General features: G+C 47.2%; 3 protein-coding genes across 6 annotated transcripts; all 3 read right to left on the reverse strand.

Moving 5' to 3' along the window:
* Positions 1–223: 223 nt before the first annotated feature.
* On the reverse strand, positions 224–5,214 carry lins1 (lines homolog 1). Its single transcript, XM_088295283.1, has 7 exons — positions 5,060–5,214; positions 4,411–4,840; positions 4,248–4,337; positions 3,368–3,500; positions 2,277–2,816; positions 1,598–1,772; positions 224–1,051 (listed from the first exon to the last, which is right to left on the reverse strand). Exons 2-7 carry the CDS (start codon positions 4,744–4,746, stop codon positions 580–582), a joined length of 1,746 nt encoding a protein of 581 aa, XP_088151409.1. The 5' UTR covers positions 4,747–4,840; positions 5,060–5,214; the 3' UTR covers positions 224–579.
* A 1,267-nt stretch (positions 5,215–6,481) lies between these two features.
* Positions 6,482–17,453, reverse strand: gpn1 (GPN-loop GTPase 1). The gene is made up of 13 exons (XM_088297248.1): positions 17,044–17,453; positions 15,744–15,837; positions 15,564–15,670; positions 15,322–15,359; positions 14,403–14,481; positions 14,211–14,305; positions 14,089–14,134; positions 12,086–12,232; positions 11,183–11,265; positions 10,015–10,054; positions 9,863–9,953; positions 8,597–8,707; positions 6,482–7,110 (listed from the first exon to the last, which is right to left on the reverse strand). Exons 1-13 carry the CDS (start codon positions 17,176–17,178, stop codon positions 7,004–7,006), a joined length of 1,173 nt encoding a protein of 390 aa, XP_088153374.1. The 5' UTR covers positions 17,179–17,453; the 3' UTR covers positions 6,482–7,003.
* A 1,163-nt stretch (positions 17,454–18,616) lies between these two features.
* il17a/f1 (interleukin 17a/f1) lies at positions 18,617–23,452 on the reverse strand. 4 transcript variants are annotated; one of them, XM_088297253.1, is made up of 5 exons: positions 23,375–23,452; positions 23,029–23,097; positions 22,770–22,874; positions 19,103–19,284; positions 18,617–19,028 (listed from the first exon to the last, which is right to left on the reverse strand). In XM_088297253.1, exons 4-5 carry the CDS (start codon positions 19,267–19,269, stop codon positions 18,785–18,787), a joined length of 411 nt encoding a protein of 136 aa, XP_088153379.1. In that variant the 5' UTR covers positions 19,270–19,284; positions 22,770–22,874; positions 23,029–23,097; positions 23,375–23,452; the 3' UTR covers positions 18,617–18,784. The 4 variants fall into 4 exon arrangements, with proteins under 4 accessions (XP_088153379.1, XP_088153378.1, XP_088153377.1 ...); XM_088297252.1 differs by having other exon boundaries at positions 22,770–22,903; XM_088297251.1 differs by having other exon boundaries at positions 22,770–22,903; positions 22,978–23,097.
* Positions 23,453–24,944: the final 1,492 nt, after the last annotated feature.

Here is a 24,944-nt window from a genome sequence, read left to right on the forward strand (position 1 = left end):
GGAGCAGCTTGGGTCGCAACTGAGCATTCATGCATTCAGTTCATCATCCATTTATCCATCGTCGGCGGAACTACCAATGATTTGAATCAGCAATCAATCCGGTCCCAAAAGAGCAAAACAATTGAAAGCATTTCCATCTCGGGTGACGACGAAGAATGACGTTGACAATCGATGAATGGGAGACATTTGGAAATGGGGGGGAGGAATTGAACAACACATTGAATGATCTTTCTGACATTGATTTATTTGGAACATCTTCAACCTCAGGCTGCACCTTATGATGATTCTGTCCATTCTTTTTGGGATGAGTCGATGAAACAACATTTTGTCAGCTTCCGTGCCGTTGTTTGGAAAAACACAACATCGTTTTAAACTGACCGTGCGGGAAAATGATCAATTGTTATGAAAATGACACTTCAAGGAGGTCTGAAGGAATTGGAAGAAGAGTTCCTGCCGAGTGGCTGGAATTGACGAACGATGAGCCCGATATTCGTCTGAATTCATTTGATCGTTGATCGCCTGTTGATGAACGGATGGATGAATTGCGGCACGTCTGCTTTGAAGCGTGCGGTCAGTCAGTCAACGTGGCGTGACTTGCAGCAGGAGTCGGAGGAGCGCATCTGCATTGTAAGGAAAAAGTTTCTTCTTGTGCAGCCTGGCCAGCAGGAGGCGCAGTCGACGCAGGCAGCCCCGCGCCCTCCCGGACGTGCGCTCGCCCGCCACGGCGCTCCGCCCTCGCCGCCCATCTCCTCCGCCTCGGCACGCCGCATCCAGCCACGCCTCCCGGTCCACAAGGGGGCGCTCCCCGGAGGGAGCCGGCCGCGGCGCCTCCGCGTCCAGTCGCCGGCACGAGGCGGCAAAGCCGCGCCGGTCGGTCCTCAGGTAGCGCAGGTAGCGCAGCAAGTACTCCAGGAAGCAGGTTTCCGCCGACATGAGGAAGTCCAGCAAGACGCGGTGGTCCCACGAGACGGCGCGCAGCAGGTACAAGAAGTGACAGTGTGGGTTGCAGCCGGCGGCGCATGGCGCCGAGTCGTCCCGCCGCCAGACGTTTCTGCCGGGACAAGTGCACGCATTCAAGAGCGGACGCGGATGTGCGCTTTGACGCCAACACATGGTGGGCGGGCGGCACCACTGAGCTCCGCACGCCAACAGCGAGATCAAGAGGCAGAGAGCGTTTGGTCACACGGCGGTTTGCGTGCGTTGCGTCGCTGCTTCATTTGTCGTTTGAACGTGCCGACGAAATCTGAGCGATGTGCTTGAACTTTTTGGAGGCAAACTTTTTTTTTCCCACCTTAGTCTTCAACATTTGCTAAAAAAGGTCGCCGTTTTATCCTTTTCAAGAACATAACCCCCCCACGCCCCCTCCGCAGAAGTGTCAACGCAGCGCCTTCGTGCAGTGAGCGCAATTGGATAACGTCAGACGGCGCTGGCCAAACGTTGCTGTGGCCGACTTTTTAAGGTGGCGTGTGCCGTCAAAACTCTGACGACCACCAATTGAGATGGTTTCCCGTCGGCGTTGCAAATCTGCACAACATTTTGTTTTTGACCACAATTTGAGCAAAAAGAGTGGATTGCCCCAAATGAAGAAATGACGTACCTGAGCTGGAGGAAGATGAGGAGCGCGGCTTTGGCCGCCTCCATCATGTCGTCGTCCTGCTCGCCGAACAGCAGCGGGAGGACAGCGCAGTCGTGGTCGGCGTCAGTTGCGCGCACGCCTTTGTTGCGCAGGAACCGCCACAGACGAGGAAGATGCAGGCCTGTCTCACCAACACCTGAATGACACAAAAAAAAACGCCGTGGCACTACTTGAATGATTTCCAGTTGTGTTGTTTCCATGGATAAGCAAATGAATATTTGCCACACACTCAAGACCAAAATGACGTTTGAGCATTTACAAGACTGAACATTCCAAGAGCGTTTTTGAATCAAAAGGGATCTGTCTGCAGGTTCCTTTTCGCTGCTAATTCTCAAAGAGTCCTGCTTTGACACGCCAGTTGGCCTTCTGCATTTCTGCCACAAGAGGGAGCCTCGATAGAGGGAGCTGTGACGAGGCAGCCGTTTTGCAGTCACGAAAGAGCAGCAGGTTTGACTTGGGCGCTCCGGATGCGTCTATAAACAATCACACGTCCCGACTTGACGGCAAATTTGACTTTTGGACAAAAAACCCCCCCCAAAAAAACAACCTTTGATCTATGGAAATGGAAGCGGTGCAACCATCAAGAACATGGCCCCTGTCGTCATGGTGACAGGCAGGTAGGCCATTTTGCCGTTCTCACCTGCGGTGGCGGCCGTCACGTCATAATGGACGCTCTTGATGACCAGCAAGCTGACTGCACGCAGCATCACCGTGTCACACCTCCCGTCTTCTTCGTCGCCTCCTTTGGCGCCGCCGAAAAACGACGGCGACTCTACGGCCACGCTCGGCAACCAATCCGTCGCCAGCGCGTCCGACACGGCGGCGGCGAGAACGGAGGAGGAGATGGCGCTCTGTCCGGGTGTGCGCGGGCAGTCGTCGGCAGTCTTGCGCAGCGTCGCCCGCTTCAGCAGCAGCGCCGCCCTTTTGCTGAGAAAGTAGCGCGGCGCGCGGCTAACGGCGGCTAGCAAGGCAGCAGCGTGATCGTACGTCAAGTGGGGGCTCCTCGTGCCGCTGGACGTTGTGGAACCGGACGATGTGAGAAGTTCGAGCAGGTCCAACAGGAGGTAAACGGTGCCGGCGACGCCGGCCATGCCGTCGCAAATCTGGTCGACAGGAAGGAACGTGGACGCTGCGGCGCTGACACTTGCGTCAAAGGCCTTCACGAGCATCACGACGAGTTCTGACGGACCGGAGGCAAAAGTCAGCAACTTCATTTTGGGCATTTCGTGTGGGCAGCACACCCGCCCAAACTTGATGACAAAGTCCGTCACAATTGTGCATTTCACATATCGCTGGCGTGGGGCCAAAAGCTCAGAAATCGCAATTTCTTCCAAAATGAGTCGGGTGCCACGTGCATGTCTGTTGAAAATGGCGTGCTCTCTTGCATGACGCAAAGATGTGCCGTTTTTGGGGTCTCCCGAAAAGTGAGGTGTCAGCCCGACGCCTGCAATGTCTTTATGTACGTCGATTTGCGGGGTCTGGGGCGCGTGGTGGTGGTGGCGGGGCGCCGGAGCCAGTCAATTGTCTACACATCCGCAATAAACGTTGCCCTGATGTTCCATAAGCCTTTAAATTCATTTGTGAGATTGGCAGATTGAGGAGGAAAAAAAGGAGCACCAAACAAACTCCACTGCTCATTAGAAAGTCACGTGTGCGCGTGTGCAATGCTAAGCAACAAGCTGTCGCAGACGCTTGGTGCACGTCTTTGCTTTTGGATGCATGAGGTCTGACCTTGACGGCCGTCGTGCACAAGTTTCCGGAGGACGCACGTCAGCGACCACAAGCAGGCGTCTAGTTGCGAGCCGGCGGGCAAGCTGAGCAGCGCCCGCTCACACGACCGATGCCATGCTGGATTGAGCGTGCCCTATCGTGACAAACAGCACATCATTGTATCAAAAAAAGCATCAGGAAGCACAATGCATTTTTTTTATATACATGACACTCAGGATCACTGTTGTTTTTGGTGGGCATTTTAGATTTAGACTAGTTTAAAACTTTAGTTTTCGTCACATTTAGTCATTCCTATTTGTGATAGTTTTAGTCCGCAGACGTGTTTTTGTTTCGTTGTGCCGGTGTGCGCGACAGTGGGTGTGACGCGTGTCCCGTGGTGAGCGTGCCCAAATGAGGATCGGTTGCACCAGCGTTGCAATCTTTTGAAAGACTGTCGTACGATACGAAGGATGTCATCAATTTTGAACGTCTGACGGACCGCGCGCTAACAACAAAAATTAATATAAGTCACATCATGTTGTCATCATCAAAGAGCCACGTTTAGTGCATCACCGTCATGAAAAAAAGGGGCATTAACGAAATATTTTCATCATTGTCGACAAAAACAACACCGATCAAGCTTGATTTGAGGAAACAATTATGTTGCGATTTTTCGGACAGACAGTAACAGGGTCAGGGGGTCAACAATTTGTATCAATAAGGCCAGAGGATCGTGGCCGGAGGGCGAGGGCCTGACCAAAAAAGGGTCAAGTGCCCAACAGCTAGAAAATGTAAAAAAATTTAAAAATCCCAAAATATTTCTTTTTGAAAAAGTGAAAAAAAACAAAAGCCAAAAAAAAAAAAATCATGCCAGTATGTGGAATCACACCACTGTACTTACTGATGCTTGCAGTTGGTAGAGGACACACGCGGACGCGCTCTTCGCAGCCAAGTGACGGATCACTTGCTCTTCACAGCAGAACAGCGCCACCTGCCGTACGTTGGCGTTAACATTAGCATTAGCATTAGCATTAGCTGGAGTCGAGACGCCAAGCGACGCTCACCATCTGAGACATGACGTCCAAGTCCTGAAGCAGAACCTCCAGCACGTCCTGGGAGAAGCTCGGGACGTGTGACGTCCGAGCCGTCGCCGCGGCAACCGTCGCCGTGACAACCATCCTGCTGACCAGCGTCAGAGTCAAGCAGCTCGCGTCCGCCGCCGCCGCGCTGTTTCCGAGGCGATGATGCGCGTGCACACCATCGAGGATCGCGCGCGCCAACTTCTCGGCGTCTTGCTTCGTTCCTTCTCGTGTGGCATGCGAGTGCGCGCTCACGGAGCAATCGTAAACTTCAGCGAGGACGGCCACGAGATCCCGAAGCGACCGACCGGGGGACGCCATCTTCGTCGTCTTCTTCTTCGGTTTTAAGGCGGTCGGCAAACAACTTTAGCTGCATTTCCGCCACCGTCCGAAATGGAGTGTGTGTCTCGACAATCTGTTGTTTTTAATGCAAGAACAATGAGCTACATAACTCAGGCGTTACATTTCACATTCCAAACCTTCCTAAATGTAGATCTTGACGACAATCATATTTAAAACATCAGAAACAAAGCTTCCCGCATGTTGACGCAGTGGGAGAGACGCTAACGTGACGTCGACGGTTTCCTAATTCGTAATGGAATGAAATAAATCAATCAATGTGTCATTCAATCACCGCTAATTATATGCGGGTGGAACGGTGATCGACTGGTTAGCACGTGCGCCTCGCAGTACAGAGGTGCAAAGTTCGATTCCAGCTACGCTGCTACGGCCTTCCTGTGTGCACTCAGGTTTCCTCCCACGTCCCCAAAACATGCACGGAAGGTTAATAGAACAAATTGTCCCTCGGTGGGAGTATGAGCGAGAATGGTTGTTCGTCTATGTGTGCCCTGCGATTGGCTGGGAACCGGTTCCGATTGTTAGCCCCGCCTACTGTCCGAAGACACCTGGGAGAGGATCCAGCACACCCGCGACCCTCGTGAGGATGGATGGATAATTACATGTAAAAATGTCAATATAATTATTTCTGTATTTAATTGTTTCATGGTCCCACGTTGCAGTGTTTCATAAATGTATTTTATCTGTCAAACTTTCACATCAAAGTTAATGGCCGGGGCTAAATGCTGACTAACTCGAATCTTTCCTAAGCCATTGCTTTGGCCTGAAGTGCCAAACTTCCCCACCCAAAAACAAGACATGCAAACATCCGAGGTCTTTGGTTCTCATAACAGTATTGGCACACTGAGTACTTGACTTTCCTTCTCTTCAAATGTGGGCCAACTGTTTTTTTTTTTTTTTTGGGGTGGCTGAAGCACCACATCAGGGCAAGCTGGCTTTCTTTTGTTGCCTTGTCCGGAGTCATTTGTGGGTCGACTGCTCGCTCAGGTGTGGAACCGGCTTGTGCTTTCCTTGCAAACAATTTAGTCCATGCGCAGCATCGGTTGAGCTAGTGGTTTCTGCAACCATAAATCACAAATCCTGAAAGTAAAAAAATAAATACCTGGGCCATGCATCTTCATATCATCACAAATGTTCAAAATCGACACCATTCAATCAGGAAGCAGTAAACATTACTGATAGACCGATGCGCTTTTATTTTTAGGGCCGATACCAATTATTTGTGGTCATGGAGGCCGATAACCGCTACCAATATTGCCAATATTCTTTGGTTGAAAAAAAGGGCTCGATGGTGTCAAAATGTTGACAAATAAAAACACCCAAAGTTGCCAGAGTTCAAATGCCTTCAAGCACGTTTATTAAACAACACGTTAAAGCTTTGTTAGAAAATAGACAACTCAGTTTGAAAAGTCAAACAAAAAGTGCACAGCTGCACGTCTTCTAGTCCAATGAAAACAAACAGTGCTTAAAAAGCTACGAAAGCAAATAGTTTTTCTATTAGTTGTGAGTTGGAGTAGACTGACATTTATTCAAATTTAGGCAAAGTCCGTTGCCTTACCTTCCTCTCGCAACTCGAGGTGAAAAATCAAACAGGCAGCTTACAGCTGATTGGCTGCTACCCACTGCACAAGGAACCAACCAAATGGTGCTCTAGGCGGGCCAATCCGCTTCTGCAGGCAGGGCCACCAGCACAGCAGAGTGAGCGAGATAGGTGTGCTGCAGCAAACCAAAATAAAGCAGCTTTTAATTTATCGGCCTTGAAAGTTAAAAAAAAAAAAAAAAGCTGATGCAGATAATAGGCAAAGTGCTAAACTTCAGCCAGTCCATTACTAGCAAACATATGTCCACGCTGCAACAGTTTTTCCATGCGCCTGTAAATGTGTCAGCGAGTTGTCGGTTTTATTTTGCACAATCATTCTAGTTAATTTATTCCACATGAATCCTAAACTCAGACAGCACAATGGAAACGTGGCAACTGCCCACAAGAACAGAATTGAACAAATTTACTACCAGGCGAGTTATTTAAATTAAATTTAAAAAAAAAAAAAAAAGGTGTGTGTGTGGGGGGGGGATCTGTGACATCTTTAGCCATCAATGGCAGTTAATTAGTTAAGCAGAGAGGGGACGGGGGCTGTATTTGGCGGTGGCATATTTTTTGCTTCATCAGTAGAAGAAAGAAGAGATTGTCCTTTGTTTGAAATGGTCCCAAAGCGCATGGATGTCAAGGACCTTCTGGAAAGCCAAACTTTCGATTTCGCACCTCCACCACTTCTCTTCTCTCCCGCAGGAAATTTCCAAAGGCATCCTTCTCTTTGCTCTCCTCCACTTCTAATCAAACACACAAAAAAACACATGAGATGCAGAGCTACCTCGACTTACAAGTGCCCCAACTTGCATGCTTTTTTTTTTCCTGTTATGAGCTGATGCTTGGCCCATTTATTTAGCTTTAAATTGCGAGACAAACTTCGACATGTGCGTGAGCGTCAAAAATATCGGAATATGCCACGAATACTTTGTGATTTTTCTTTCTTGGGAAAAAAAAAATCATCCAAAATAAACCCACGTTATAAAACACGGGTTAATAAATCACTTTTTTTTCATTTATCACAACTTGGGTTTAAAAAAACGAAACAAAAAAATAGGTGTTGAATTCCAACAGGTTATTTCATGTCTGTTACAAATTTATGTAAACTACAGTAACTTGCTAAAAAAAAACAAAACGACAACAAAAAAAACGCTTGTAAGATTTGTCGACTCATCAACATCCGCGGGCTGTTTGGGCGTCGTCATCGAGCGCGTGGCAAATTTACGGCACATTTCAAATACTTCAGATGTGTGTGGAGAGCTTTGCTCGAGAGAGCAATTCTGTTCCACACGGAAAGCTTTGCAACCCCACAAGCCAAAGAAACGCAAAGTCAACACGCACACGCGCGCTAGTGTGAGCGGATGGAATTCTTAGCAGCATATCCCAAAAAGTTGCTAGCATAATGTTGACAGTGACTGTCAGGGTTGGATCGCCGTACGGCGAGGAGGGCGTGGACCCAAAATGCGAGGAAGCCAGGCAAGGGGTAACTTAAGAGGATTTTAATGAGTGAACTAAAATGGACAAACAAGGTGCTGGGAGAAACAAACAAACGAGGCCAGGTGCAAACATAACAGAGACAAACTAAACGTGACTAGACTGAACAAAATAACGGGGACCAAGGACCGTGACAAATACGGGGGGTCGAGAGCGGGCGCGAGACGAGACGAGACGAGACGAGAGCAGTGAGCGGCCGTGACAGTCCGCGAGGGGAAGCAATGTTCCGACGATGATCTGTTGGGATGAGGTGTTCATATAGTCCAGTCGTTAGGAGTGCGGATGGGCATCAGGTGTGTGAGGTTAATGGGGAGCAGGTGCGTGGCTGGTGAGGGCGAGGTGCTGAGGGGAAACGCCCCTACTCAGCTGATCGAAACAATAACAAGACCGCATGCACACAAAAACAAAAACAAACCCTGTCACGCCCGACGCGGATCATGACAGTGACGAGCCCAAACTAGATAATCTCGCTCTCGACAACTTTTTATTCTGTACCGTTAGGTAAATTGACTCCCGTGAAAACGCAGGATTCACAAAAACATGCCAGCCTTGAATGCACAGTCCCCCCCCCCAAAAAAAAAAAATAGCCGTAAATTTGCCTGTATAAAACCTGCCAAACGGCATCCAAACAGAACTTTCGGCGTCATGTTACGAGAGATATGATGTGGTTAAAGAAAAAAAATTGAATTAGGAGCACGGTCAAGTTAAAGTCACAGAGGCCGTCTGCCATCTTACTGCTGTGGTCCACGTCGTCCGTGTCGCTATTCGCCACCGCCTCGTCATCCTCCGAGTCACGGGTGCCGCGAGTCATGATGAGGTCACTGGGCCTGCCCACGTTGGCTTTTTCTGCAAAAAACAAAACAAATGTGGCGGCGGTGATGCGTCGTCAGCAGGGGCCGCCGGCCACAATTCTCACATAGGCAACAAAAAAAATGGATTCTCCACTGGAAACTCAAACGCCAGCAAGAGCGAGAGTGTGAAGAAGCAATTGAGAGACAAAATAAGTATTTTAGGTTGCATTTCATTTGAGTGGAGAGTGCGAGCCCGCTCCGAGCTCATCTGTTAGTTTTCAGGGCAGCCTTGTTCTTTTTTATGACTTTTAGTTTTAATTACCGTATTTTTACAGCCAAAAGACGTGCTGTATCAGAGGGCGCAGCACCAATTGAGGTTGCAATTTCTATATTTAATACTTAGACTGGGCGCACCGCACTACAAGGCGCATGTAAGCATGCTAGCTCATGCAAATAAGGGGTTGCTGCCAGTAGCGGCCCCTCAAACCAATGAGAGATGTCGTGACAACACGTCTAAATCGACAACGTCAGGGGAGGCATTTCACTGGTCACCACGCTTCTTACAGTCACGGTTCCCAATCAAAACCAAAAATATCTCTGAACAGCATACAAAGAAATAAAATGAGCAAAACATGTATCTCTCATATCCCCAAAAGAAATAAAAATAACACAAAAACAGCACTGATGCATTCTGGGAGCCTCAGCCACAACCAATCAGATGTCTAGTTAGAGAGATGTGAGTGGTGTGCTTTGGGCCGGGTGTTTTTATTTATTTTTTTGCAGTCTGCTGTCTAAACCTGCAATAACATGAATGATAAAACAGACTACGACATTGTGGACAGCCGCCCTTTTGTCCAGCTTTCTCCAACACCATCACCCAAACACCGTATTCACATAATGTATTTGCCACAGTCAATTCGAAGCATAGATGTCTCAGACTTTGGCCAACAGGGTGCGCTACCATGCAGGGTAAGATGCTCCATGGTTGAGCGAGTTGCTCAGTCTTTAGAATAGGCGTGTCACATGACAAGGCGCCTCGTTTGTTTTGGGGAAGATTTGGGACTTGAAAGTGCGCCATATGGTTGCGAAAATACAGTAACCTTTTTGTTTCTTCAAAATAACAATGTTGTTGGCAAACCCAAATGAAAAGTAGCTGCTTTACTTCGACATGAAAGACAGACTCATTTGGGTCCCCCCCCCCCCCCCTCACCTGCATCAGAAGCGGACATCATGTGGACGGCACCAAGATCCCTGCTGAGTCGCTCCAGCTGTTCCTGCTGCTTTCGACTTTCAGCCTCCATCTGACGGACACGTGACGGCAATCAAGCGGGACTCTTTGTGGGGCGGGGCACAAACACTCACCAGCTGCTTGTGGAGTCGCTCGTATTCTGGTCGATAATCCCTGAGTGACAAAAGCACATGACGCGTTTGAAAAGCGAAAGGGTAAACTTTACGTTTATTGCCACTGGCCGACAGTACCGCCACTTACGTGTTGCTCCAAAATGAGCACCGACGACTAATTTCAATACCGCAATCCCCAGAAGAAGAAGATGACCGGCAAAAAGGGGTCAATTTTCCAAGCTCTGCAAAAGGCCCGACTTGTGAGCACAAATGTGCGCGCACAAACAAGGTCGCTAATGCCACAATTCTCCTTGCGAACAGTTGCGCAATAGAGGCTGACATTTTGTCCACGGGATGGGAGTCAACTTTAGATCTAATCAGGAAACTCGGACGCTACAGGAAAAAATTTGACGGGAGCAGATCAGAACATGATTATCCAGTAGTTGTGTTAAAAAAAAAAAAAAAAAAAAGTCCATGAGGACAAAGGGGAGGGACAAACGGTTCCAAATGCAACTTTAGTTGCTTGTTAGCCTGTTTTTTTAATTTGGCTGACCAACACATGAGTGGGAGTCATGTGGAGCGGGAGCAGGACAGGACTTCTTTTGTCTGTGGGAGTAGGACGGGAATGACAATCCATCCAAGTGTCATCCTCAATAACGCAATCAAATTTTTCGGACATCAAAGTGCTGTGCAATAAAAATATTATACACACAAGACATCCACACGCACGCCTAAACTCCTCACACAAACACAATCTGATGAACTGTGTTATGAAAAAAATGCATCTGGAGAAGATCGTCAATGACAAGCCAGGACCACAGAGGGCGCCACCATCACAGATATCCCAGCCCAAATTGACTGGGGTCGACCCTACTCGTGGTGCAGGGCCTAAGGAGCCTTGTCGAGGCCGTCCCAGCCATCTTTGGGCAGTTGGCGAGGTCACACCCCAAAATGGCCGCCAGCCAATCGCAGGGCACGCGGAGACGAACAACCATCGGCGCTCACAATCACACCTAGGGACAATTTAGAGCCTGCCATGCATGTTTTTGGAATGTGGAAGGAAAGCGGAGTACCCGGAGGAAGGCCAAACTCCTAAATTCAATTCAATGGCCCCGCCCGCATCAAGTGTTTGAAGAAGGCGGCAAAGTAAATTCTCTTGCCATTAGGCAATCAAGGAGAACGTTCTCACCGGTCATACTCGTCAGCAGCCTCCTGCACCTTAACGAGCAGCTCGTCCAATCCGCTGCCTGTGACGGACGACACGCCCACTACCTGGAACACAATTTGGTACGTTTTGTAGAGCGCCGCCCGACGGACAGTGAACAGTGAGCACAAGTGAGGCCTTGATGTGTTTGGAAAGGTGCAACAAAGTCATTTTGCTTTTTGTCGGGTCGTCGATGACGTCGTACTCTCGAAATCAGGCGAGGGGGACGTGGCATCGCGCAACCTTTTTGGGCGCTTTCCATTCGGCAGATTCTTCCAATCAAGCTCGAGCGCAGCACTCACGAGGGCCGGGTGATTATTCATTGATTTCAAAAGTTATACCGAGGGAACAACGTGCTTCACATCAGGGCTGCCACAGACGGTTATTTTGCGAGTCGACCGATCGCCAACAGTAGTCCCGATTAGTCGCCTAATCGGCTGGCGTGGACATCGCGGCTGCCATGAGCTAGATTCTTTCTACGTGCACAAATGAGATGAGATGATGCAGCATTCAACTTTGCAGCTTGAAGCAGCATTGCTGAGATGCTCATCTTAACTTGAAGGCAATATTGTGGTCATTGAACGCATTTGAAAGAATACGCAATACAGAGTTGGACGAATACTATTGAAACAACTAGTTTGGGAACCAAGCCTTTTTTCAAATGGAAGAGGTTGAAAGTAAATGAGAAAAATCAAATCAACACTAGCATTGCTTTTCAATTGTCTTTTGATTGCAACATTAACCTTGGTGCTTGCACATCGGACAACCGGCAGCCAAAAGAGACAATTTGGCGCCAGGCCAGGCCTGGCGTGTGCAAAAAAAACGGTGTAGCGACGGGAGGCGGCGCAAATGAGGGAATGATTGCAAAGACGTGACGGCAGCGGCTACCTTCAAGTTGGAGTAGAATTCGTCCAGGACCAGACTCATGGAGCGCGTCAGGTTGCTGACGTACGAGCTCTCCTGGTTCAAGGCATCCTGGAAAGCCTCAAAGTCGTTCATCCACTCCACGGCGAAGCTTTCCTCGATGATGTCCGTCTGCAAAATGGAGACCAATCGCCATACGTTCTCATTGTGATGTCACCTACACGTCAGCAAAAGCAAAAGCCGCAGCGGTCGCTGATGTCGGGCGCCGAGACGGCAGCGCAGTGCCGAGCTCCTGAGTCCATTTGAGAATCATCAGCCCCCAAAACAACGGAACTTTCTCAAGTCCAACGGAAACGCGAGAGAAGCTGCAGCGCAAGAACCAAGTCGAAGACGAGGCAGAGGGCGATGAAAATGGCGGCGGCGCCGCTTGTTGGTCAAAGGAGTTGCGGCCATGGCGAAGGAAATGGGAGACCTCAAGAAAGAGATTTAAAAAGAAACTACAAAAGATTTGTGCGGAAGAAACGCAACGGCGGAGAAAGGATATTGCCGAAGCACCGGCGGTAGTGGCGCAGTTGGACGAATGCAATGGCGACGCAAAAGAAGCTCACGTCCCTCCAATCAGACAGCAAGAAACTGACATGGAAGCAAGCTGCAAGTTGACAATTACGGAGCGGCTGGACAGGACGACCGATCGGTACCGGATTTGGTCAAGGGTGGCGAGCGCTAACGGACCAACGCCTTATCCAACGAGCACACCGAAGCCGCCGCCACGTTCATTGAGGTCAACTTTTAGAAATACAAGACCAAAGACAACATTTTGACAGAAGCATGGAAAAGGAAAAGACAAGTGGAAGGGAATCTGAGTTTTTTTTAAAACCGCGATTGAAAAAAAAAAAACAACTCAGAAATTAAAATGGAAAAATTCAAACAGCCATGAGTAGAATGACGATCCAGTGGTTGAATGATTTATCGTTTTGGGAATGAAATTGCAATCCCAGACAACGCCATTTTGAGATTTTTTTTTTCAAACAGGGTTCGTGTGTCACACTAACTAGTGCCAGACTGATAAAATAATGTCGCTCAAATGCTTGGTGCTAAGCGAGCTGGCGCCGCAGCAGCGCGCACTTTATTTCTACTTGATGAAAGTGCGGATGAGTTCCTCCGTGGTGACAAACGAACGACCCCACTAACGGGTTGCGTTTGAAACGAGGAGGCGCCAAGCGTGCTCATCGCTAAAGTCAAATACAGCGTCGGGAAGGACCCCAAAATAAGTGCCGAGGTGCACAGTCGACTTTGAACACAAGTCTGACTCGAATTGCGTTAGGATGGAGAGCCAGTCGCGATGAGCACAAATGACGGATTTCAATCAATACGTATCGAGAAATCAAAAATAAGACAACGGCTACGTTACTGTCAAACGTATATTAATTATTTAGAATCTCATCAATAATATTTGGAGATCTACACAAATTTAAATGAATTTCACTTTGCTAAGGGACAGGACACTGATATTTTTTAAATAATCTGACATTTATGAACATTAGTAGGAAATGTCAAACATTTGGGGGTTAAAGAAAAAAAATACACACACAAATACAAAAAAGTGACAACCAGATTTAGGCATCCCAAAAATTCACTGAGCAGTGGAAGTGCACTGTGGAACAATTATTTGGAAAGGAGAGAATCCCACACGGAATGCTGAGTTTGCGGGCAAACGGGGGAATTGGGTGGACCGTAGAACAAGACGACGCGAACAATGTACACGATTCATCCATACGTGAATGGAGAAAGGGGCCAAGACGATGGATTGATGGCCAGATGTTCGCCCCACATCTGTACTTTGCTCATTTGGTTTGTTGTTGTTGTTGAAAAGAACAACATCCAAATTCAAAGACTTTCCTGCCAGCCCAAAGTACTTTGGCACCTCTGCTGCCCAAACTTCACAAATTCAATCCAGTTCATGAGGTTTGGACAGCACAGGTGAAAGGATCGACGGCACATGAAGGAGATTCAAAGAGTGAACTTACTTTGTTCATGACCACAATGAAGGGTAGTTTGGTCTTGTAGAGAATACTGAAAAGAAGAGGATTGACATCATGAGGTGGACGCGACGGAAGCCGTCGAGTGGTGTGATGCGCAGCGGTCCCACCTGCAGGCGTACAGCATGTTGGACATGAAGGTGACGGGACTGACGCTGCGAGACGTGTCCATGACGTAGACCACCACGCAAGGAAAGGACGACGCCTGGCAAGCGCAAGTACAAGCACGCGTCAAACGTTTGGACTTATTTCAATCAAGTGAAGGCCGGCCACCGGCGGGCGGGGGGACGGGGGGGACGCACCAGCGCTTCCGTGATGATGCTGCCAGACGCCGACCACGTGAACACTTCAATCTGACCCGGCGTATCGAGGAGGACGTACCTGCACAGGTCAGAGTGGGTGACACAGGGCTACGGAGGAATTGAGCCTTTGTCAACTCATCCATTTTCAACTCTTTTGGAGAACCCGGAATCGTTTGAAGCCATTCTTTAACTTCCCATTGCAGATTGCAGCCGCCTCTCTGATGGCTGCAGTCCTTCATAAGAGCAGACTGATTATCTTCTGTGACGACCTTTGCAAGCATCCGCTTTGACGTCGCAAAACAATTAGCGAGCGGCAATTGAATAATCTGTTTCAGTACAACCTCAATCCCTCGTGTGTGATTGTGCGGCTAATTGTTATTTGGTTATTTTTAACTTATTCACTGCAAGCCTACTTTTGGGCTTCTATAAACGTCAATTGCAGTGAATGAGTTCATCACTCAAAAATAAATGGTTCAGAAAAGGTTATGCAGACAAGAATTGGTTGTGTGATACACAAAAACGGAACTGATTATTTGATTAATCGATGGAATAACTGAACCTAAAAATGAATAGTGATCGCCTCTGTGTGCGTGCGCGTGTGTACATGTTCATGCTGGAGAAACGCTAGTCTGCTTGCCCTTGAATAAGACACACCACGCATGAGGAAAGGTCACAATCGCTTCATACGTACAACGCTGCGAGCTCGCTCGTTGAGCCACAAGATGCCGAGCAACATTGCGCTACTGGAAGACATGCAGCCGTCTACCAGGCCGTGGCCACAACATTCGCACACTTTCTGCTGCTACATTGGTTTTTGTGTCACTTTGACAACGCAAGAGTCAGACAAGACCTAAAAAGACGCCCTCTTGTGGACGCTCAACATTAACATTGCATTTCCTAACCCAATCAACGGACTGACCTGTGGTTTTGCTGCTTTTTCTCGATGAAATGCATCACCTAACGCACAAAATAGAAAAACATTTTAGCATACAAAAAGTACGCTAGCAAAATTGCTGTGAAATTTCAAATCTGGAAAACGCTTTGTTACACCTCCAGCTGTTGTCAAATGCGCTCTAGAAATAAAGTTGGATTGAATTGGATTGCAATTGCCAAGCAAATGTAGTCCAGTCGAGCAAAACTCGGCAAATATGTGCGAGTCACCTGATCAAAGCGCGTGGCAAACAGGTTGAGCGAGGTGACGATGGCGCCGTTGGGTCCCAGGCTGTACTGCTTCATCACCTCTTTGTAGTTGACTGTGTCGCGAATGTCTGCCAACCGGGTAAATGTGAAAGGTCAGCGCTAAGCATGCAGGGGAGGAAGCGACGGTGGGTGTTGCCTCACCAATGTTGGCGGGGAAGGGAACATCGTGTACAGCGGGGTCCAGGTTGATGATGTACGGAGGACTTTTGAGGGCGTGAAGATGAGCCGTCAGCCTCTGCGGAATCGACCAGACAGGACAGCATTGGTCAAGAAACCTGTTAGGCAATATTTTGACAATCCGCTATTCCAACCGTTGGCCTAACCGTTGACTGCAACATTTTCTTAAAAAAAATTTTTTTTAAAAAGAAGAATTTCATATATATATGTATATATAGTGCTGTCAAGTGATTAATTTTTTTAACTAATGAATCACAAATAATTTCCATGATTAATCGCGATTAATTACATTTTTCAACTACTATTTTTTGCAAAGCTCGTAACAGATATTTACTTGAATAATATCTTGGAATTGATGCAAAATCACCAAATATGAAGTAAATTTAATTCAAAGACTGTTCTCATTGCTTTCTTTGATTCTTGTATACGATCTAAATGGAGACATCTTCACAGACATTTATTTTGGAAACATTTCACAAAACTGCCCACAAGCGCCACACTCCAGCAGTGTTGGTTTGCAAGGCCCAGTGGTAACTTGAACACAGTGTTTTGTTCTGAGACATGCTAAAGACAGCTAATATAGCACAATATTTGCAAAGTATGGAAATTGTTTTTGAAGTAAATCAAACTGAGTTAACTGCAGTCGAAACTCAAACGGAATATTTAACATTTCACATTTGTTGCGCTTTAGATCTTGTCCTATGGAAGAAGCGTACACAGAAAAAAAAGTAAAAACAATGCAGTCGCAGTACAGGCTGAAGATCAATGACATATCAATTTACGTGGATAAAACTTCAAAATATTTCCCCAGAATATTTTTTCAAAAGCAAGAACGTGTTGACTTCAACGTATCTGTGCTCCCTGCTTTTTTTCAGTTAGTTATTAATTTTGGCCAGCCTCATTTTGAATGTTTATTAAAAGACAACGGAAGAGTTTCCTGGAGATGTTTATTTGATATATATATATATATATATATATATATATATATATATTCCACGATGTGACGTCACATGCCATCCCCGTAATATACGCGACAGAAAGCGTGTTAGCCCCGCAAAAAATAAAAGAATACAAAATTAAATAAAAAGTCAAAGAGATCAACTGAGAAGGTGAAGCGCTCTTATCCGGACAAAGTCCTTGTTTTTTCACGTCCGGTGAGGCAAATTGACGTTCTTCAACGACAGACGCCAACTTGCTGTTAGCACTGCTATGCTAATTATGCGAATAACTGCTCGACCATATGCCTTATTTTTTGAAGTACTACCTGAACAAAGGTCGTTTTTCCAGATCCGGCCATGCCGAGAACGAGCAAACAAACAGCTTTCCTCCCATCATCCTTCACCACAACATTCTTCTCAGCATCCGACAAAACGCCAACATTTGCGCCAGGCACCGCCATTGTTCGGCCGCGACGCGTCTTCTTCGGCCCAATTCCAATTCCCGCACTTCACCCTCCGGCTTTCTTTGGCCCAATTCCTATTCCAATTCCCGCACTACACCCTCCGGCCTTCGTAACGCAATTCGCGTACTAGGAGTGCGCGTACTGGTCGAGAGGGTAAGAGTACAAGTGAACGAAATTTGCACAATTGGGGCAGTGCAAGTGATGTCATCCATTTACGACACTCTGTTGGAACTACGTCATCAAACACGGCGGCACCGGTTGTTGTTTTGGCAATTTTGCTACATGAAAGTTATTAAAATTGTTGTTAGTAGTACAATTAAACTCCCTGATTTGCACGATCAGTGGCGCGTGCGCAGTAGGTCGCTAAGTACGACATCTACACGAGGACAAAGTATGCGACTGAAATTACTAATCCCATTAGACATTCTACATTTTTTAAATTCATTTACTAACTTAATTTTTAAAATACTATTAAATGCGAAAACAAGTGTCCAGAAAATGTGTATACAACAATAAACATACAATACATGTCAGGGGCTATATACACATGCGTTACATATGTTACATGACGGGACAGTTGGGTGTGGAACGAGCTCGAACTTTTATTGCTCTTAACAGAGATGATACACACATTTTTTTCTTCTTCTTCTTTCTTGATTCAGATCCTCACATTGATACGTTTATACTGTGTATATTTGCATGCTTTTTATGAATGTCTGCTGCTAATGTTAGACATTAACGGCTACATTACGCCGCCGACTCTGTGTGATCTAAATCTTTGCTGCTGTAAAACCTCAAATTTCCCCATTGTGGGACTAATAAAGGACATCTTTATCTTTATCTTTATTTATTTTTTTGTTTTATTTCTATTATATATTTTCTTTCATTGCTAACAATTGCTGTTCAATTAAGCAGTTTTGTAATCAGTATGTGCCTTGTTTGTATAGAGAAATTAGTATTTAAAAAAAATCTTCTTCCCGAGATTCTGCTTTTTGTTCACTTCGCCAACAGTCCTTTCAAACAGAATATTCAACACTGCCCTCTGCTGTACGGCACAATATCACATCCTAACATCAACTAAATGAGAGAGGTCAACACATTGATTGCAATATTATTTCAAAGAAAGTATACTATTTCAGGTGCTACACATACATTCCAAAACTTTACATGTTGTACCAAATAGTCATTGTTTTTATTGCCTACTTATCATTTTTTTACAAAAGTGTTTAAAACGTGTTTTCCGGTCACTGTATTTGCATTTGTGGAGATGGACGGTTAATAAAATGTTGGAATAAAAAGAACATATTTTTCTTTCTTTTCTATACTTGACCTGTTTTCGAACGACAAAAAAATATTAATCAATCAAAATTTACTGACGCAACAAATCCACTTTTCATCAAATTAATAGAATAGAATAGAAGACCAGACCAGGAAATTTTAGGATCTGCTTGAGTTTAATTTAATCACACAAATGATGTAAAAAGTACATCATAACCTGCTCTGACACAAAACTCTGAAAACTGTTAGAAATGAGAAAGATGCTGTAACTTAAAGGGGCCGTATCAAAAAAAAATAAAAATAAATAAAACAGGAGCAAACATGGTCAGAGTTGCTGCCGCTGATCTCTGACGCACGTGCAGCCGACGGCGACGAGGCGGGGCTCCAAGCGGTAGCTGTGATTGTGCTGCGGGGCGCCGGACGACTTGAGGCGGCGCAGCAACAGAACCTGATGCAGGATGGGCCGCGACTTGAGCCTCAGGTCCTCCACGCCGTTCGAGTCCAGGCAGCCGCGCAGCACGCAGCGGGCCTCGGACACCGGAGGGAACACCGACGCGTCCTGCGGCAGGCTGACCGGCACAGGGCAGACGCGTCACAAATGGCTACCGCCGAGATCGGAGCGTGTGCGTGTGTCTTTTCCTACTTATACGTCCAGGGCGAGATGGAGCGGTTCTGCAGCGGTCGGAACGTTTCGGAAGGAAGCAAGATGTCGGGGTTGAACTGGAGGGACACTGTTTGAGTTTTCCCGAGCACCGCTGAGCCTTTGGGTTCCACCGTGACCACGGCGTCCGACATCAACGCCGCCATCATTGTCGCCGCCGCCGCCTGAACACATCACGGCAACCATCATCGTCTTCATTGTCATCATCGCCACTTCGTTCATATTCGGCATACCGGCAGGCTCATTAATATTTTTTTTTTTTTACGAATAAAGCCGGAGGACTGGCCGGCAAAAAAAAAAAAGGGTCAAGTGCCCAGCTCTGCAAAAAAAGCCATTTATGCCATGCTAACGTTTAGCATAGTTCATTTGGACTTAGCCCAGACTAGACAAAAAAAAAGGGACGAAGCCACATTAAAAGGACGTAAGCCGACGACAACACATAACAAGCGCAACTGCGTACATGGAAACGGCAAAACAAATCAACGCCTGCTTCACCAAAGCCATCATGAGATCAAAACGGCAGAAAAGGAAATCTCAAAATCCACACGAACCAAAAATGTCTGAGGAGATGGCCCGAACGAGCGCGGACACCGGAGCGGCCGGAACATTCCGGCCGAGCGACATGGGGCGACTCGGCTCAGGTCCGCCCGTCCCGAGCCGCTCCGCCGCTGTCATCTTATTGACTGACAGTGTGTCGAAATGCGCTTCCAAATCAAATGCTTTCTCAGCCTCGTCATCACGACACAAAAGCAAAGATGCGAAAAGACGCGCAAAGCCAATTGAAGAGACGTGTTGTCACTAAAAAGCCGTCCAATGTGGGAAAGCCAAGCAAGACTTTTGGCACAAACGCAATGGCGCTGCTGTGTGACCTTCTCACGACCACTCGCCGGATTGTCATCGTCGGGTCACTTTTGGGCCAATCAGGAGAGTCCGTCCTCAACAAGTGTCTTACCGTCACAATTAGCGTGGAAAACATTGCGGAATCTTCGGTTGTCACTTGGGAGGCTCCTCAGGTTCTGCCGGAGGTTGAGGCGTGCGAATGACCAGATGGCGCCATTCCTCGGAACCTTTATCCTGATTTGCCGGCGCTGTTGTCATCTTTGATGTTCCTCGCCAAACCGCTCGACCCACTTTCACACACATGAAAGATTCGAGGTCAGCGTTTGCATTTGATCGCTTTGGGATGAAAAGGCGCCGACTTCCGCAGCCCCCGCAGACCAAAAAGCTGCTCACTTCCTGTTGACGAAGCGCCGGGCCAGGTGCTCCGCTCCCGACGTGCACTTCACGTAGGACGTTCCATCCGGAGGTTTCGACAAACGCCGCGTTTGGCATCGCAATCCAAACGCGGCGTCCGAGGAAGCCCGGGAGAAAGTCGAGGAGGACCGAGCCGACGTGCGAGCGAGCGCTCTCGAGAAGACGTGTGCTACAAGTGACCCGAAGCGGTCCTTCATCCGTGTTCGAGTGAGACCAAGACGATGAGCACTCGTCACAGGAAGTGATGACCTGGTTTACTGCAAACCGCACGACACAATTGCAGCATCATCACATTTTGGGCTTTTTTTTTCCGCCCACGTTGCGTGTGCGCGACAGACGTTGACTGACTTCCTTTGGCTGCTTTCAGCCATCGGCGCATCAAAGGAGATTCTCTTCAACAAGCGGCTCCGATTCCAACCGATTAGTGCTCAATTCCACACGCTCTTCTGCTTACGAGGAGATTTGGTCGCTCTCATTTCATTTCCAGGTTGGTTGCATGTTGCTGCCGATGATGCAGCGGTCACGTTCTAGGGCATGATCTCAAAGGTCACGCTGAAGATCAGGAAAGTTCAAGCGTAGCCACACAAAAGGATGCAATGACCACTTTGGACTTTCATTTGAGTAGCAAACTTTCCGCGACTTTTTCCCCCCTTGCGGATTTAAATGTGGCTTTTTACTAACAAGTTTCACGCCGCCAATACGTTGACATATGTCACGTGACTCACGTCCCATTACACCAATTGAACTGTCCGAATCTCATTTGGATCGTGACGGCGTTCAGCCGGGTCCAAAAAACAGACGGACGGCAACGTCCGTCCGTTATCCGAGCCGCCTCTCCTCACGAGGGGTGCGCGCTTGTGCCGGGGCCTCTGCCAGCCGTCTTTGGGCAGCGGGTGGGACACGCGCTCAACTGGTTGCCAGTCAATCGCAGGCAAACTAATGAGCCTTGAGATGTCCGTGACCAGGAGAGACTGAGAACTTGCGCGACGCAACTTGAGGGCCAGTTGGCGGGTTTGGACCAAGACGAAGCGCGCCATCAAAGCGCCTCGTTGACGCAACGTTTTGTGTCATCAAAAGCATTGTAATTGAATGTTTGCAAATTCCACATGCAAACTCATTTTGAACAGCCTCGGACGTACAAATAATGACGACGGTCTCGCTTCTGGAAGAAAAGAAAAACTAAACTAAACAAATCCTGCGTAATGCCTCAATATTCAATTACTATTACGCTCAAAATTGGCATGATCATAAAATACGATTATTACATACCGTTTATTTTCTTATATATAAATCATTGTTAAAATTTACAAAGTCTAATCTTTTTGTAAATGTGTAACAAGTCGACGCCAATGCACTATGTTTATTCATATGCGGAAACCAGACTCGAATTTATTCATTTGCAGCCGTTTTTAAATTTTAAGATAGAATAAATTTGGTTTGTCTGAATATCGGTTCCACTTTGACATTTTTTTGTTTTGTTCCACCTGAAAAATAATCATTTGAATAATCATGATTTCAATTATTACTGAAATAATTGCGCTGAATGTTTTTCGTCATCGAGCAGCCTGACCCAAAACCAAACTTTTAGCCAAAACATATTGAAACTGCAGTCATGAATTATTATTTGAACAGTAGCCACTTAAATGGAGAAATGTTTGTAAATGCGTTGACTCACGTTCAAAATAATCATGAGAAGGACGTTTGGCCTCGTACGAGTCCTGAACCAGCGTCCAACGTGTTATATTGACCGATGCTGTATTTTGTTCACCATTGCAGCATTTATTTATTTATTTCCCCTCTGTACCACGGACAGACATTCGGAGGGTTTCCTTCTACTTCTATAAGTTGTGGGATCGAAGTTTGTATATACGTTGATACGGTGTATATTCGCATGCTTTTCATGACCGTCTGCTGCTAATGTGCTACATGACGCCGCCGCCTCTGTGTGATCTAAATCTTTGCTGCCGTAACACTGCAAATTTCCCCATTGTGGGACGAATAAAGGGCATCTTATTCTTTATCTTTATCTAACCACCGCGCTGCGTGTTGCGAGCTTTTTGGATGAGAAGAACCTTTTGAAATGAGCAATAAAAAAAAAAAATAATAAAACTGAGGAAGCTCGGAATGCGTTTCTTCTTTTTCGGTGACTTCAGCCACAAACAGGTTTTGTGCAAACCGGTTTCATTGTTCACTCGTGCGTGGCGAATATCGACGGCTCTTCCTTTTCAAATCGAACCTACCTATGTTGAGACTTTCCTTTTGCAACAAGAGGAACAAAATCATACAGAGAGACCTCAACTTACGAACAAAATGGGTACCAAGAGGCTATTTGTAAGTCAAGACAGATTAAATTTGCTCCCCCAAAAAGAAAATAATAATAAAAATGTTGACTTACCTTTACTCTCACTCCGTTTCTGCGTGGAGAGTAAACGTGTCACTTCGGCAAGCAGTTGTTCTTGTTGAGGCGCAGATGACCTCAAGTGGCACTCTCCGAAGGAGTCTGGACCGAGACGTACGGCGGAGAAATCACTTTGGAACGGAACACACCATCAATGTAGACACAAAGTGACATGGATAAACGTTCCAAACGACTTATTTGCCACCGGTTTTGGAGTGGATTCAACATCATCATCGCTGTCCTTGCGATCACAGACCTCTCCAGTCACTGTCCGCTGGAGGAGACCTGGTCCCAAGTCCACCTGCTCGCTTTGTGTAGGAAGATGCTGCAGAATTTCCACAGAAAAATAAGAAGCAGAAATAACAATGCTAACGCAGTTATGCCTCCAGAAAATGCTAAGGTTGTGAATAAACTGCCGTCAAGATGCATCATGGTTTATGCAGCTGTAAAAAAAAGAAGAAAAAAAACGCCATTGTAGCCGACTGTAGCAACTTTGAACCAAACCGAATATGCTAAAAATATGTCACAGGCACTCTAGCTTGTCATTAGCTACCCTATTAAACAATAAGACACTTCATATTGTTTTTCTTCGCACAATTCACCTCAAATCGGACAGATCGAGTTTGCAGTCCCAAAATGGCGGAGTCGCACAAGTCGGTCTTATGGCCTTCGCAGACGACAAGATAATATCGTTCTACGCCTTGAGACATCGCACAAGACCGTCACCGACCAGACCCGGCCGGCCTCGAAGAGGTAGCACCGGTCACTATTTTGGGCTGCATTTGAAGCGGGAGAGGTTAAATGCGAATTGGTGACAATCCAGCGTCAACTTCAGTTTATTTGCATGGAAGCAGCTGGACTTGCTGATTGGCTCACTGAACAAACTGGACGAGCGAGCGAATGGGGGAGACGTGCACGCACACGGACAAACACATGCTGGCCGTGTCCAAATTCACACGCTGCACCTTTCGAAGGTCGCATTTTCGGCTACATGACGTGACTTTAGCATGACCCAGATGACCGCATGTGGGGTCCAAATTCACCAGCGTTTATGCGCTCCATGGAAGCTACACGACAAGGAGCCTTCAAATGACGCGGCCTGTAAATTGTCTTTCTAGAATTTGCAAACCACATGCGGTAAGGCCGTATTGGAAGTGACGTCATACGCGCGATAGTGCGGCCTTTGAAGGACGCAGCTTGTGAATTTGGACACAGCCAGTGAAAAAGCGCGAGAGAGAGCTGGTGATCCGTTAAAAATGACGGAGCGAGTTGCTCGGTGTTTGATCGGTTACGAGAGAGAGAAAGAGAAAAAGAGTGGAGGGGGCGGTGCGTTTATGGTGCGATTGTGGCAAAAAGGGCAATTACAGTCCCCTAATGTGTCGCAGCACTTTCGAGACCTGAAGGCGTCCAGTCAAAATGAGCGTCCTTCCGCTCCAGGCTACCAGTAGTGGGCGCCAAAAGCGAGGACTCCAAAAAGCAGTCTTTGGCCCAGCTGACGGCCACCGGCCAAAATCCACTGCGTGGCTCGAGAGGAGAACCAAGACGACACAGACACCAGAACCAGAGTCTCGTCAATGCAGGGCGGTGTCGGAACTTGTCAACCATCTCCACGGTCGCTAGAGTATCGTGTTGCGAGCAGTTCAATGCCATCGGACTTTTTCCAAACACTGGTGATATGGCCTCTCAAATAATCAACGGCTCACTTGAGTCCGGCAAGTTTCCTATAGCCCCTGACAGTCGCCATCGTCAACGTCCTTGTTAGTAAATGAGCTCAAAGCTTCCCTTCTTCTCCAAGAAAATTGGAAAACTCCAAGCAAGCAACTTTTGTATGTCAGCTGCTGGTGTCGGTCGTCTGGGCTTCATCAAGTCCAACAAATTGTAGAGCACTTGACGCTAATTTCAGCACCGCTGGACACCCGCTCGCTTCGCACTGCCAAATGTACAAAGTCGTCGGCCGGTCGTTCAACGAACACGGCCGAACCGCGCTCGATAGGCGTGCAAACTCACTGGACCCGAACCCCATCGAGAATCGCCTCAATTTCCATTTAAAAAAAGGAAAGCACATTGTATGTCAAGTGCACGTGAGCCATCGGAGCGAAAGTCGTCTCGTCGGAGGGACGTCATCGGCGGGCTCGTTTCTGCGGAGGACAACGTTCGAGCTTCTCTTCTTCG

This window comes from Idiotropiscis lumnitzeri, chromosome 5 (assembly GCF_059441095.1).
Source record: "Idiotropiscis lumnitzeri isolate Australia: NSW breed Sydney's pygmy pipehorse chromosome 5, RoL_Ilum_1.0, whole genome shotgun sequence".
NCBI lineage: Eukaryota > Metazoa > Chordata > Actinopteri > Syngnathiformes > Syngnathidae > Idiotropiscis > Idiotropiscis lumnitzeri.